This window comes from Anolis carolinensis, chromosome 3 (genome assembly GCF_035594765.1).
Source record: "Anolis carolinensis isolate JA03-04 chromosome 3, rAnoCar3.1.pri, whole genome shotgun sequence".
Classification (NCBI taxonomy): Eukaryota; Metazoa; Chordata; class Lepidosauria; order Squamata; family Dactyloidae; genus Anolis; species Anolis carolinensis.
This window is the reverse complement of record NC_085843.1, coordinates 30037060-30053757: the sequence shown is the minus strand read 5'-3', so window position 1 is coordinate 30053757 and position 16698 is coordinate 30037060. Positions and strand designations below refer to the sequence as shown.

The following is a 16698-nucleotide window of genomic DNA, read 5'->3' as shown; positions in this document are numbered from 1 at the left end:
GTCCACTCCACTCGAAGTACCAAATGCTGAGAAACATTGTTTTATACGATCACTTATGTTAAAGGACAATGTTGGGGAACCTGTGGTCTTCTAGGTGTCGGATTATTACTGATTATTACTGCTATAAACCCAAACAGCATATCATGAATTATGGAAATTACTATCAAAATATATCTGAAGAGTTATGGTTGACTACCCCTAACTTCCCTTATATCAAACAAGTCTTCTCCCAAAATGCTGTATCTAATTAATATAATCACATTGATCATACTACCTCTGTGAGATTATATGCATCTCATAAACACAGTAATTTAGGCCCCTTCTACACTGCTATATAATCGAGGGATGCCAGGATGTGTTAGCTGGAAGGCTTCTCTCATGTCCCTGCAAACTAGAGCTGACAGACGGGAGCTCACCCTGTCTCACGGATTCGAGCCAGCAACCTCCAGATCAGCAAACCAACCTTCTGGTCAGCAGTTCAGCCGGTGCAGGCTTCATCCCATTGCGCCAATGCAGCTCCTTTGAACTGGTTTACTGCCATATAATCCAGTTCAAAATAGATAATCTGGATTTTATATGACAGTGTAGAAAGGACCTTATATTTAACCAAATCTGTAGCTCTTGATTAATATATGTATACATCTTTTTTAAAATGGGGAAAATTTTTAAGTTCCCATTTATTTCAATAGATATTTTAAGCAAATCTTTACAGAATTCTGACAAAAATCAATGGGATTTATTTATACTTGTCTTTTGAACTTATAACACACAACACAAAAACAAACAAATGAGTAGTCAAAAAGGACTCGGAGAGAAAATGATCACACCATAAAATATTTATTAAGAAACAAAAAAATTTTGTCTTCACTTGTAAGAATCATTCAAGTGCCCTTTAAGAATTTTTTAAAAAATTATACCAAACATTAACATTGGTTTTACATTATTGTACATGACATATAAAACACCACGTGTCACAAAAGCTTTTTATTACAACTCAAAGCATTTCTTCCCATTTCATGTAAATTAATTTCTACATATTTTCAATTTAACTTATTTTTTTTTAAAAAAACAAAACAAAACAAATAAATTCACCTGATTTCCATAAAAATAAAAGGGCATGTGCAATGAATACAGTGAATGCTAGGGGCGCATCTACACGATAGAATGAATGCTGTTGGACACCACTATAACTTGTCATAAGCCCAATTCTATGGAATCCTGGGAGTTGCAGTTTGGTAAAGCTTCATCTCTCTTTGGCAGAGAAGGCTAAAATCCTTGTGAAACTATAACTCCCAGAATTCCATAACATATATTCCATTCCATAATTGTAAAACTACAACTCCAGTAATTCCATAGCATTGAGTCATGACAGTTACAAGTGGTGCCAAACTACAGTGTAGATTAAGCATGGACAAACTTTGGCCCTCCAGCTGTTTTGGACTTTGAGTCCCACAATTCCTAACAGCCTCGGGCCCTTTCCATTTACCCCTCAGCCGCTTAAGCGGCTGAGGGGTAAAAGGAAGGGGCCCGAGGCTGTTAGGAATTGTGGGACTCAAAGTCCAAAACAGCTGGAGGGCCAAAGTTTGTCCATGCCTGGTGTAGATGCACCCTAGGACAGACGGAATAGTGCAATCCTATGCATGTCCAATCAGAAGTAGATCCTACTATATTCAATTGGATTTACTCCTGGGTAATTGTGTATAAGACTGCAGCCCAAAAGCACTTGCTTTAATTTCAGATGGAACAACCCAGTATCATTTTCTGAGCTCATCTCATAGCAGAAAAACAGTGGCCCCAATCCAGCGAGTTCCTCAGCACCATCACCACCTTCTTTTCAAGGTGTAACTGCATATTGCTCTCTTCTCCTGCAAGAAGTATGAAGCTAAACCACTGAAGCCGAGACCTAGACGACGTTACTAATCAAACAAAACAAGGTGACTGCAAAGAAAGCTTTTTGACAAATGATCTAAAGGTACTGTAGCACTTTGAAGATGACAGCTAACAGAAACAGACAGGTGTCCTAATCCAAAGAATTATGATGTTTGCAAAAACTCTTATGTACACATCAAAGAGCTACCCGAAGATATTAAAGAGTACATGGAGATCTCGAGATGAGAATGCTGTATAAACTGTGCTGCGGCAGTCCTATTTCACTCTTCAAGAGTATTCACATTTTCTGTGCATTTATTAGTGTGCGGATGATTTTGAGGAGGGAAACACAGCATCTGCACAGCGTTAATGTGCAAGTGTCAAGATTCAGTAAACAGAAACAGATTGGATATATTGCTTCATACAGATAATATTTTTAATGAGAAAGTAAAACCCAGAGTGCTGCATTTTTGAACCATGTAATGCTTTGGTGATTAACACAGACCTTCTATTTATATATAAAAAGACTTACTGGGAATTTGGTAGATGATAGAAGGAATCAAGAGAGTATAAAGCAATACAGTACAATGATCATATCCGCAGGGCAGGGGATGTGGCCTGCAACCGGATGGAAACCTGAAACCATGGATAAAAGTGAACCTTATATTTTGATTGTACTTGGGCTGGAAACATACCGTGGAATTGTACTGGAGGATCTAGAGAGGCCCAAAACATTTAGGAGGATTATTTCTTTGTAAGTGAAAAAATGGATATTGAATTCATGGATAAAAGGATCACAAAGGTAAAGGTTTTATATTTAAAAGTTTCCTTTTGACATGTAGTTGTGTCTGACTCTGGGGGTTGGTGCTCATCTCCATTTCTATGTCGAAGAGCCGGCGTTGTCTGTAGACGCCTCCAAGGTCATGAGGCCAGCATGACTGCATGAAGCACCGTTACCTTCCCACCGGAGCGGTACCTATTGATCTACTGACATTGGCATGTTTTCGAACTGCTAGGTTGGCAGAAGCTGGGCCTAACAGTGGGAGCTCACTCTGCTCTCCAGATTTGAACTGCCAACCTTTCGGTCAGCAAGTTCAACAGCTCAGTGGGGTCATAGCATAGCATTTTGTGAGTCATGGCCATCCCTCTGAAGATCCTAATTTCCCCAAAAACACTGCATCAAATGTGGGATTTTTTTTTTGTTAACCAACTTAATTTTTACCCTGAAAGAGTCATCTATAGATACTGAGGCTCCAAATACCAAAGAAATGGTACTATACATTTTCTAGTGCTGTATTGTTTTGAACTATTGAGTGTCCCTGCTCTAGATATGCTTTTCCATGTTTAAAGATTTGCACTGACAGTTGTTATCTGCACTGGAGATGAATCTCATTTTGGGGAGGGGCATTTATGTCAAACTATCTGGGTTGTTTTTGACTTTTGGATTTAATTGAGGCATAAACAACTGTGGTGGATCCACTGAAAGTTTCTGCACTGGGTGTGATGGGAGTTGAAACAGACTGAATGAAACAAAATAAAAACAAAAATGCCAAGAAGTCCACTGTTTTGTGTGTGTGTGTGTGTGTGTGTGTGTGTGTTTTTGTTTTGTTTTTTTAAAAACCAGCTCTTGCCGTTTCCAATACTTGGATCCTTCTATTCAGAGACAATTTACCCCATATTTTTATACAATAGGGCAGTCTAAGGAACTCAAAGGACTTCAGAAACACTCACGGGGTTCATGCATATCCAGGGACATACTTCATCTGACCCATACTTAACTGGAAGTTGGGCTATGATGTTTCACTGAAAGAAAACTCTCAGATTAAGTCAACACATTTCATGTACACTTTTACCCAAATGCTAGGGATTAGAGTTCTGAATTCTTAGCTTGAGTTTTTAGCAACCATCTTTGTGAGCAAACACAACCCAGTATGGAATTCACAATACAAAATAGGTATTGGGATTTTGGGAACATCACATTCAGTTTGACCTGAGGATTGCTGCAGTAAAAAAGAAAGCACACCTTTACAATACACTGGATGTTACTTGATCAATATACTTGGGAGATCATTATACTTGGCCTAATATTCCTCAATATCTTCAGCCACCACTGATCACTGATCCTGCTTTATGCTAAACCTTTGCTCTGACTCTCAGAGCTATGTTCCCTTCCTGTAATTTAGTTTGACATTTCTAAAACTATATAAATAACAAGGATTGCACCATTTAGCCTTCAGTCATCAGTATGATTGTCAGTACAGCAATATGAAGTATAGGTAGACTCAGGGAGAAAAGATAAGAAAAGACAATTAATACTAAAATATTACCTTGTACTGTGTTACAGAAACATTCTCTATTAACTAGGCAACTACCATTGATTGTGAAACACCTGAAGGGCACTTGATGGCTCAGGCATTTAATCACTCTTTCACACATTTGTCTGGCTGAAATGTAGATGTCTTTTCTGTATAATCCGTTGACTCTGTAAATCATGCATTGGAAGGGATGCTTTATCTGGAAACGTTAATTCTAAGACACCCTCTTACAGTTTTTTGGCAACTGAACCCAGTTTATAAATACTGTCTGACATGCCTGAGCCTCCCGGAATTATTTACAAATTATGCTCAGCAACCCTTTTTTCTGCTCAGTAGCGTTTCTTCTCATCTGCTCACAGTCTTCTGCAGCAATGCTTTTGGCTTGTGTGTCTGTGTGGCTCCTTTGCCCTTCCCATCACCCTAATTCTTGAAAAGCTAGACAGTTACTGCTGGATACATCTTCTGTTCACTATTGCTGTGGGGGTAAGGAGACTGAATTGGCCTGTATCCACTTTGCAGACCATCCAGAAAAGTTGGCACAGGGGCCATGGGCATAGAGTCATGCTGGACAGCATATCCCACATACTGTGGATGCAGATACTGGCCTTGGTGAGGGACTATCTGTGTAGCCTGCTGGCAGTTCAGTACTGAAAAATTAGTAGGCATGTTTACGTACACGTTATTCATGGTCCCTTCTGGTAAACAGCAATTGGTTTGTGACCTGGTAGGAGGGCCCCGGGCTCCTGAGTTGGCACTTGAGCTGGAACTAGCAGCAGTGCTTGACTGGCGAGAGGAGGACCCTCGGGAGGTGCTGGCACTTGGGATCATGGGAATAGTCTCCATTATCCGATTGCCTCCAGGCGCTCGGCTCTGTTGCGGCTCTTGCTTGGGTCGCAGGCATCGGCAGCAACATGCGGCTACAAGAGATCCCAAGATGATGAAGGCGACGAAAACAGACCCAACGATCAGGAATGGCACATAAATAGGCACTGCCAAAGGAAAAAGAAAAACTCTTTTAAAGAAGATTCCACCAATGCAAAGCCATGTGATTAAAAAAGAACAAGAGGCAAGTAGAGAGTGCTATGTTATGAATGGTAACTCTGGTATGAAAACAATTCTTAAGTTCAATGTGACTGCGAAATTAATGCTGTTGACACCATTTTAGCTGCCATGACTCAATGCTATGGAATCATATTTTATAAGGTTTTAGCCTTCTCTGCCAAATAAAGCTAATGCATCACCAAACTGCAAACTGATGTCTCTCACGATTCCATTAGCATTCAGCCATGACAGTTAAAGCAGTTCCAAACGGCATTAATTCTACATTGTAGATGCACCCAATATCAGAGTTGTCACCAATAATGGCACCTCTATATGCAGTCCCTTAAGCTGCATTATATTCTATATTATGTTCTTAACATGTATTTTTGCAGTAATATCTCACATAATTTAAAACAATTTAAATAGATAATATAACCGAAAATGCATTACTGGCCATAATTTGAAGACAATAAGACCGGGACATGTTTTCTAAGATTAAGGCTGCAATCTGTACTTCATTTACAGGGGAACAAATTCCAATGAATTCAATGGGGACTGCTTGTGAGTTGGCATGTATAGAAATGCACAGTTTGAAGGCAATTTACAAAAGGTGGCTCCACGTGTTCATGGACTAAGAGAGAAAGGAGCTTTGAAATAACATATCTTTTTAATAATAAAGAAGTAATCCCAGAAGCATTACTCTTGTGAGATCTCAATTATGCTGCTTGTGCTCAATCTCTCTCCTTCTCTCTCACACACATACATCCCTCACTGAAATTAATGCACACTTTCCAGGAGTGAACCAATCCTAATTATAACATGACTTCAGGCTACTTGTGATGGGTTTTGAACAGCAGAAAAAAGTACTGGAAAACAACCAAAGCTTTTCTAAACAGAAGTCAAGATGCTGATGTTTACTTTTGAAATCAAGTCTCATAAATGCATGATTAGAAAGTGATACTATTTATTCATTAGTAATATAGGAAAAAGTAGGTTAACAACTCATATGAACTGTCATATAACTGGACTTTTCATCAATAAGAGACACTTTTTCTTTCATGGCTGTTTCTTGGCTTCTTTTAATTGGGAGCAAAATCAATGCAAGGAAAGTTATTAGAATGCTGGCATGTCTGGTCTGAGATGCAACGCGCCTGAGATGTCCTGGGAAATGCTGCCATCTAGAATACTAAGGCTAATGTATTTGCACTTCCCATTACAACAGAAGGGGATATACAGAATTCAATCATTTATAAGCATGAATGAACAGCTAAGTAAGATTGCGCTTAGCCACTTAGGCCTGGCTTTCTCTACCTGTCTGTTTCAGAAAACTACACAAAAAGAAAAAAATTAAAGCATGTATTTTGTTCAAAAAACTTTTTTTATTTCAGTACAAAATGTTTTCCTCTATCCTAAACAAATGACAAACAATTTATACTAACCTTCTAGATGACCAGCTAGCTCTACAATGTATAATTAATGCATTTTGACACCACTTTAACTGAGCCATGGCTTAATGCTATGGAATCCTGGGATTTGTGGTGAGGCACCAAGGGCTCTTTGGCAGAGAAGGTTAAAGACCTTGTAAAACTACAATTCCCATGATTCCACCACACTGAACTATGGCTGTTAAAATAGTATCAACCTATCAATTTTACATTGTAGATGCACTTTTGGACTACAATTCCCATCACTGTCAACCAACATAGTCAATGTAAATGTAGGCTATGGAAAGGTCAGAAGTTGTATTCCAAGATGACAGCTATTTACAACTTGGGAAAAACTAGTCTGGATTTCTGTGAGTTGAGAAAGCATTCCCATTCAATTTTTAATTGTTTTTAAAATCTTAAAGCCATATTGGCAGATGAAAGACATCAGGATCCAGCTCTATGTAGTGGGTCCAGAGAGATGGTTTGCTTGTTCTGAAGATTTGTGTCTCATCTTTCAATGAAATGATTCTCAGGTCAGTTTACACAAACTAACTCAAACATATTCCACCACAGTCCAGCAATCCTTCACAGGTCTTCTCAACTGACTTTTCAATTGATCACGTTAGCTGGTGTTTGAAGGAGCTGGAGGACCTAAGATTGGGAACCTGGATCTAGCTGTGTAAAGAGCACACATCTCCTGGGTCTACAGCAAGAGAGCCAAATTAAATACTGTTTTAACAAATACTTGCAGGAGATCTAGGCCAGATTGAAACCCTGTAGTTGGAGTAGTGTTGTTTAACTCTTTATACCTGCTGATCTGGGACTTTCTTCTCTCCACCCCTTCTCTCTCACACACACACACATATATACAGAGACAGCACTTAGTTTAGTATTAGTATTAGGAATACAAAAGTGAAAGGCCATTGCTGCTAGCTGTGCCCAGAACTCTGAAGTACCTAATTATAATGAATACATTACTCACAATAAACGAATTTCCGCAACAAGTTTGGCACTACTAAACTAAATCATGACTATACTATACAATGCAACCCCATGTCCATATGACTGATATCAACTGTTTAATTTATCCATAGGTGACATATTTTGTTATATGTTCTCTGGGCATTTTCTATGTCCTTCAGTGCAATTCTATAGCATTCTTGGGTCAGAAGTCCTTCATTTCATGGTTTTGCAGGATCCGCATGAAGTATTTCACATCCACTATCATGTAATATGCAGATGCAGGGATTGTACTATAACTGGTAAACTAAATTTATTGTATTCACAGTATAACTTTAACTCCTTCACTAAATATGAAGAAGGAACGTCATATGTTCAAAATGCTCTGCACTGGGTGTTGAGATACTGTATTTCTTCAATTCTAAGACTTGTATTTTTCCTATATAAACATCTCTAAAAATTGGGTGCACCTTAGAATCGCAAGTATGCCTTATATTTTTTTGTGATGGTAATGTACTGAAATAAGAGAGTGTCTTACAATCAATGGCGTCTTACAATTGAAGAAATACAGTAAATGGGATGAGAATGTGTTTTGTAGTATAGGTCAAAGGCTGGTAGCTTTTTGATTTTTTGAAGTCACCAAGTTTCTTTTAAAAAGTAAACAGAATGAAGAAAAACCAGGAAAGTAGCAGATAGTTTAGGAGTAACCAATTTAGCAGTTACATGGTTGCAAGGGTAAGCTTAATAAGATTGAAAAAATGAACGATACTTTTCAATAATGAGATTTTAAAAAAATATCCAAATATAATGGTAACTAACAACATTGCTTTGATGTTGTAATGGTAACTATTATGTTTTTTTAAAAATATGTTTCAATGTTCTAATTAGGATTTTAAAATACAATAGAGTCTCACTTATCCAATGTTCTGGATTATCCAACACATTTTTGTAGTCAATGTTTTCAATGCATTGTGATATTTTAGTGCTAAATTTGTAAATACAGTAATTACTACATAGCATTAATGTGTAATGAACTACTTTTTCTGTCAAATTTGTTGTATAACATGATGTTTTGGTGCTTAATTTGTAAAATCATAACCTATTTTGATGTTTAATAGGCTTTTTCTTAATCTCTCCTTATTATCCAACATATTTGCTTATCCAACGTTCTGCTGGCCCGTTTATGTTGGATAAGTGAGACTCTACTGTAGCATCAAATGTTGCACTGGAGGGATCTATCTATTGGAATTGAGTGTTCTTCTAGCACACTCACTGCAACAATCCTTTGACTAGCCACTTTATAGAGCTTTCAGTTTTCTCCCTTTGCTCCATCCTTTTAGCGGGGACAATGCCCCAATAACCTTTCCTTCTGGGAGTAGCATAGGCCAGACTGTCCTTCAGGAAGTCCTGATTCAAGGTTCAGCTGTGCCCCAATATCAGCAAGGTTGACTAGCGTTAAAGAGCATAAAATCTTAGCCTCAGTACTCGTCCCTCCTGCAAAAGGATGCAGATCTCTCAGACGGGGACTTAGACTTGCATTATTTGGTCCATCTTCCACTTTGGTAAGGCAGGATTCAAAGACATAGCTGTGTTAGTCTGGAAGATTAGTTTACAAAGAAATCTTGTAGCACACTAGAGAATGATGGAACGAAGTCGGTAGTATAAGCTTTCCTAGACAAAGGGTGCATCTACACCAGGCATGGGCAAACTTGGGCCCTGCAGGTGTTGTGGACTTCAACTCCCACAATTCCTGGCCTCAGGCCCCTTCCTTTTCCCCCTCAGCCGCTTAAGCTTAAGCGGCTGAGGGGGGAAAGGAAAGGGCCTGAGGCCAGGAATTGTGGGAGTTGAAGTCCACAACACCTGCAGGGCCCAAGTTTGCCCATGCCTGATCTACACTGTAGAATGAATGTAGTGTTGACACAACTTTGAGTGCCATGGCTCAATGTTACCAAATCATGGGAGTTGTAAGTTCACAAGGTTTTTCACCTTCTCTGCCAAAGTGTGCTGGTATCTTACCAAATTACAACTAGCAGGATATCACAGTGTTGAGCCGTAGAAGTTAAAGTGATGCCGAATTGGAATAATTCAACAGTATGGATGCACTGTAAGATAATACGTGTGATTTTTTTTTCATTCTAAGGGACTCTGATGTCAGCATGTGATGACAATGAGGAGTCCTCTTCTTAACAAGCCAAATGTTTGTTTTTAAATATTCGACTGGGATGTGGGAAATCCAAGTTCAATCCCCATTCAGCTGTGAAATGGTCAGCTTGGGCTGGTTACCCTCTATCAGCTTGATCTCACTGGATGGCTATGAGGCTCAAACAGAGAGATCAATATCCAAGTATCATTCAGCTCACTGAAGACAACGTGGGCTGCATATGTACAAACTAAATTATCTCTATCCCCACAACAGACAACCTAGAATTTGGGAACCTTGCTTGATATGGTGTGACTTCCTAAGGTTCCCCAAGCTCTGAGTGAGACACAATAGGATATATTGCTTTAAAGACTATTATTTAGATGTTATTCCTTCCCTTCCCTCAAAGCTTATATGAAATGGTGTAGTAAAATAGTGACCTTTATATAAAACAGTAAAATCAATATTCAAGCTGTGGATGATTGAATCTGTGGATACTGAACCTATAGATGTAAAAGGTTTGGCTGTAGTCATTAATATTGGAGTGACTCCATAAAAAGACAGATTACAAAACTAAGTTCCAAGATCTTTTCAACTTTGAAATCCTCATGTCAACTGTCACAGCCCATTCAAATACTTTGATTATTAATAAAATAAAAATGAAGACGCAATATAGCCATCTTCTTGATTTCAGCAGCAGAGTTCAACAGGTGCTCAATGATTTATTTATGAAATCAGTAAAGTTTCTGATGCAGCCCAATTCATATGAAAGATAATAGTAGTTAATTTAAAAGCACGTATAGTATTTCAGCCAAAATGTGATTCACTTTGGCTGTATCATGACCTCAATAAATAATTTAGCATTGGCCATAACCCACTTAATTTCAGAAACCAAGGGCAGGAGTTGACTACCATATAAAGGGACTCTTCTCTTCGTGGCTGCCATTCTAGCCTTCTAACCACTGAATTTTCTTAACAGATGACCAGATGACATGTTGACTTATGATGTCATTCCAAACTCTGACCTGGGTGACCCAAAATCACATGAATTTAACAGTAGTTCACAAAACATCCAGAACAGTGTCTGTTGAAGTGAACAGAGCAGCCAAAGAAAAGTGACTTGTGATGGCAATTCCAGATTGCGCCTCTCAAATTATTTGGGTCACAAACGTTAAGGAATGGAAGGATAATGAGGCCACTGGAACAACAAAGCAGTCAATGGAGCTTTGCTCACTGATGAGAGAAACGTTCATGCTGGAGGGAACTGTATTGGAAAGAAGAGTGGGAAGACTTCCTAGAGGTTTGCACTGGAAATACTCCTGATTACTCCAGAAAGACCACAATTCTACTCAAGTAAACCACAAGTGGATGAAGCATAACTTCTTACTATTTAAAAAGTGGATATACATGCACATAAGGATCAATGCAACAACTGATCAATACGCTCATGTAGGGAATGCCAATGTACTCTCAGGGAGTAGCATTCAGTCTTTGTCAAAGTGGAAGTGATCCATGATTTAATGGTATGACATGATTTAATACCATTATCTTCTTCCTTTCCCCTCCCCTTGGGTTTAAGAAATGAAATGTTTTCCATTAGGCATACTGAATAAGCCTATTGTATTTGTTTAATGAACTGACAAAAATACATCCAATAATAATGGATGTACAGAGAAGCCTTGACTTACAACTGCCTTTCTGGATTTTCCCCATATTGCAACTTCCTTACTCTAGTATATGATGCCAAATGTGGATTCACAATTACTGTTTATTTTCTGAACTAATGTATAATTTCCCTTGTAGAAAGGAAGCTTGTTAAGAGTATTTCAAAATTTAAAAGTAGCTTTCACCAGTAATTAACAATGAATTGTATGTTTACTGAAGGAAGGATTTCCACTGAGGTGCCGAATATCAAACGGTCTGAAGACTTCACAACACAGGTGCTTGGTTAATTCCCTGGCTCTGAACTTAATATAATGCATATTGAAAACAGTGTCACTGAACTCGAAAAAATGATTGAAGTTTTAACTCCGAACATATTTGACAATCTGTTGTAATCTTCTGTGGGTGTGGGAAGGATTCCTTTGGGGGAGAAATGCTGTTTTACACTATTTTAAAATGGAAAGGCTTTCCGTTCTATATCAATAGCATCTGTGTGTAATCAAACAGCACGGGAAAAGCTCCAATATATGTTTGTTGTGTCAGGTCTGTACATATCCCTTGGCTGCTTATGAATTTCTCACATAAGGTCATTTCTCAGTTTAAAATCCTTCATTGGCTACCATTTCCAAATTCCACAATAGAGGCATCCGTAATTAGAGCCATACTGAATCAGACCACAGTTCACACAGTGGTCATCCTGCTGCCTACACTTCGCAGGACATTAGTGAAAGTGGCAAGCATCATAAGGCCACCTGGGAAAACACATAGTCTAGCCATGTGTTCCTGGTGTCATGTCAGCCAAACGGGAAAGCACCCTTGGGCTTACTACAGAGTCAGTTCTAACAAATTCATTGAGATTTTTTCCCGGAGTTTATTCATATAGGATTGCACTGTCTACAACTGGCATGGGCAAACTTTGTCCCTCCCGGTGTTTTGGACTTCAACTCCCACCATTCCTAACAGCCGGTAGGCTGTTAGGAATGGTGGGAGTTAAAGTCCAAAACACCGGGAGGGACAGAGTTTGTCCATGCCTGGTCTATAAGGAAGCTTTAACTTTCAAGACAAATGCAACATACACCATAATATCAGTATGCAGGAACTGGAGTGGCAGGTGAAGTGTACCATCAGATGGGTTATGTATCCTGCTAAGCATCCCTTATCCAAAATGCTTGGAATCAGAAGTGTTTTGAATTTTGCCTGTATTTGTGATACAGTCAGCCCTACACATTCACTGGGGTTAGGGTCATGGGACCTGCTGAGAGTGGGAAAACTGTAAATAAAACCATGAGAAATGGCATGACTTTATGGTCAACCTTTAGAAGTTGACCACTGAGTCACATTTAGAACCTTGACATTCCTACACCACTTCTACACAGCCATATAACCCAGATGATCAAAGCAGATAAACCACTTTATCTGCTTTGAATTGGATTACAGTGTTCCCTCACTACTTCGCGGTTCACTTTTCATGGATTTGCTGTTTCATGGTTTTTCAATAAACTCTAAAAGACTATTATAAATCATTAAAATTACAATTTACAGCCTAAGGGAGGGAGGGAGGAGAAACTGAAGGGAGAGAAAAGGAACCCAAGCAGCAACGGGAGGAGAAGGAGGCGATTTATCAACATACGATTGGTTGATAAAGACTTAAAATAGTGTATAACTACTAAAATAATGTATAAATATTGAAATAAATATAGTGTCCCTACTTTGTGGATTTTCACTTATTGCGGGTGGTCCTGGAACCTAATCCCAGCAATAAGTGAGGAAACACTCTATATGAGTTGACACCAGGCATGGGCAAACTTTGACTCTCCGGGTGTTTTGGACTTCAACTTCCACAATTCTTAACAGCCAGTTAGGACCACCAAACACAGGTGGAATCATCAAATACAGTGCCTAAACACGAATCAAGGAACATGAAAGACATTGCAAACTAATCCAACCAGAGAAGTTATCCATAGCAGAGCACTTGATGAACCAACCTGGACACAGCATATTAGTTGAGAACACAGAAATGCTGGACTACTCTCACAACCACCATGTCAGACTGCACAGAGGGGCCATTGAAATCCACAAGCATGTGGACAACTTCAACAGAAAGGAGGAAACCATGAAAATGAACGAAATCTGGCGGCTAGCAGTATTTAAAAACTCTAAAATCAGGACAGTAAATAAAGAGCAACACTCTGAAAACAGAGGAATTCCAGACACTAATCAATCAGGGTGGCTAACACTTCCCAACAAAGAATTCCCCCAGGCAGTAAGCAGCCAGACCTTGAAGCTGAAGGCTATTCAATGCTAATCAAGGTGGCCAATCGAAACAATCACACCTGCCTCAAACAGACAAAGAGTTCTTACTCCCACCCTGAACATTCCACAGATATATAAACCCCACTTGCCTAGTTTCCAACAAACCTCACAGCCTCTGAGGATGCCTGTCATAGATGTAGGCAAAAAGTCTGGAACATGGCCATACAGCCCGGGAAAACTCACAGCCACCCAAGGGTGTGACTATCCTCAGTCACCCATGTAGACAATTTTGGAGTATGTAGGTATTCCTGGTAAGGGATGTTCAGTCTGAATTGAGGATTTGTGCAAGTCTGTGTTATGTGTGCCAGGTGGACTTGTTAAAGTTCCCTACTGTTACATTACAACCCAAAAATCCTCCAATGAGCACAGATAAGGAACACAGAAGGTGGAAAAGTTACTTAAGAGTCCAAAATAAGGAAGCTTGCTAAGCTTGGGGCAAGAGCAGACATGGGCAAACTTTGGCCCTCCAGGGGTTTTGGACTTCAACTCCCACTTAAACGGCTGAGGTGGAAAAGGAAGGGGCCTGAGGCTGTAGGAATGGTGGGAGTTGAAGTCCCAAAATCCCCAGAGGGCCAAAGTTTGCCTCCCCGTCCTGTGAGGTAGCCTATTGGGTGGTGAGGTGCTGTCGCGGCGTCCTACCTGCGGCACCATCAGGGCCCTCCTTGTCGGGTCTGCCCTGCTCTCCGGGCCCAGGCTGCCGGTCGTTGTGGCAGACACCTTGGTCGAGGCGGGCCTCGGGGCGGGCACAGCAGTAGCGTAGGGCACAGGTGCCACAGCAGATGGTGGCATCGGCATCGTCGAAGTGCTCAGGGCACTGGAAGCCCTCCCGCCAGGCAGTGCCCTCCTGCCAGCCGTGGCAGTACTCCCCACTGCCTCGCGCCCCCAGGCCCAACAGCAGCAAGACCAGGAGAAGCAGCAGCAGAGAGGCCTGCGAGGGAGAGGACGAGCCGCCTCGCCGCATGGCAGTGTAGCAGGGACCACCAATGTTAGGGCTTTCAACAGGTATGGGAACTTCAAAGTCGCCTTAATGGCATCCTGGGACAATAAAGCCCCTGCCAAGTTGAGGGGTTGCCCAATGATTGGTTTTGATGGATGGTGGAATGTAAGGCGCCTTCAATGGCACCAAATTGGCATACTGATTCCAACCCTGCAGAAGTGATGGTCGCCAATTATTATTTTTCTCAAACTGATGTAGACTTTGTAGTGTAAGATGCAACAGTATGAAACTAGTACAAGGATGTGACAGGCCTGAGCATGGCACTTTCTCAGAGCGCTTTTGGGATCCGGAGCCCACCAAACTTGGCTAGAAGAGCAACAGAAGTGTCTTCATGGGGTGAGAGAGGCCTCCGTGTGAGAGAGGCCTCCAAACTTGGCTAGAAGAGCGACAGAAGTGTCTTCATGGGGTGAGAGAGGCCTCCGTGTGAGAGAGGCCTCCAAACTTGGCTAGAAGAGCGACAGAAGTGTCTTTGTGGGATGAGAGAGGCCTCAGTGTGAGAGAAGCCTCCAAAATTGGCTAGAAGAGCGACAGAAGTGTCTTTGTGGGATGAGAGAGGCCTCAGTGTGAGAGAAGCCTCCAAAATTGGCTAGAAGAGCAACAGAAGTGTCTTCACTGTGGTGAGAGAGGCCTCAGTGTGAGAGAAACCTCCGTTTGAAAAGCTTCAGTGAGAGAAGCCCCAGATTGAAGGCTTCGTGTGTGAAGCTCCAGTGTGAAGGCTGCTGTGTGTAAAGCTCCTGTTTGTTTGGTGTGAGGAGGCTCTGTGAGAGGGAAGCTGTTTATCTGCAGAAGAAAGAAGCCCAACGTGCCTTCACGGCGGAAAAGGGACGGGTCCTTAATATCGTACCAGGCGCCAAGTTTCTGGTCTGGATGGAGCAGGGAAGCCTGGAGCCAGGCGCAGACGCCGCCTTGTCAAATCAGCGCCTCTGGAAGAGATTGAAGCCACGGCCAGGTTGAGAAAGGAAACAAAACAGCGCTCTCAGTCGGCAGAGGGGCACTTCAGGTCCTGTGGAAAGAGCAGCTCGGGTCCAAGCGGTGCGGCTGGGCTGCCAAGGCGGAGGAGAAACCCAAGCTGAACTCCTCAAAGGAGGAGAAAGAGGAGGGCTGCCTTTGGGGGCGCGGTGGCGCCTGTCGGGGTCCGGCCAACGCTGAGAACAGTTGCCGGCTGTTGCGAGGCGTCTGGGGCGGCCTTCTCATCGCATGGGTCCCGGCAAACAGAAGGCAGGAAGGAGAGAGGCGCCGCCAATCACTGTCCGTCCTCCGGCGCAAGAGGCAGCAGGGAAACACCCTCCCTCATTCCGTCCTCAGAGCCGAGGAGAAGTGGGTCTGGGGAGGGTGAAGCGCCAGAGAAGTCAACCCTGCCAGGCTTGGAAGCGCAGCCTCCCTTTCCGTCAACGCGCCATCCTTTTGCTCTTTCTGGTCCCAGTTCCGTCCTCAAAGACTTTTTTGCCCGGTTGTTCTCAGTCTACGCTCCGAAGTTACTTGGGCGCCTCAAGGGGAGAGAACGAGACGGGAGAAAAGGAGGCAGGTTCTCCTCCTCCTCCTTCTTCTTCTTTCCCCTTTTCAGAGTTCTGCCTCGCCTTTGCCACCTCCTTCCCTTCCTCCAGGCGCAAGTCCACCTCGGCTCCGCCCTTGTTCGCTTGTTTCCCCCTCCGCGCCGGAGGGGATGGTCGCCGCTCGCTCCCTCGCTCGCTCCTTTCTCGACTCCTGCTCCGCTCCCTGGCTTGCTCCGTTGTTATTATAGGCGCCTCGCAGGCTCCGACCGCGCATGCGCCGCCCGAGACCCGCTCCCTCCCACCCACGCCCCCACCCACGCCCCCCTCCATGAATGAATGGGAAGCCGGCGAGGTTTGCTCCTCGCTTCACCTTTTGCGGATGGGAGTAGTAAAGGGAGGGGGAGAAAGAGGCAGCGGGAAGGAGGTGAGCTGTGGAAGTGGAGGGAGGGAGGGGGAAAGGAGCGGTTCAGTGGGTTTTCAA

General features: G+C 42.0%; 1 protein-coding gene across 1 annotated transcript; it reads right to left on the bottom strand.

Moving 5' to 3' along the window:
- Positions 1-821: 821 nt before the first annotated feature.
- Positions 822-16445, bottom strand: shisa2 (shisa family member 2). Its single transcript, XM_003225513.3, has 2 exons — positions 14367-16445; positions 822-5173 (listed from the first exon to the last, which is right to left on the bottom strand). Exons 1-2 carry the CDS (start codon positions 14686-14688, stop codon positions 4620-4622), a joined length of 876 nt encoding a protein of 291 aa, XP_003225561.2. The 5' UTR covers positions 14689-16445; the 3' UTR covers positions 822-4619.
- Between the last annotated feature and the right edge of the window lie 253 nt (positions 16446-16698).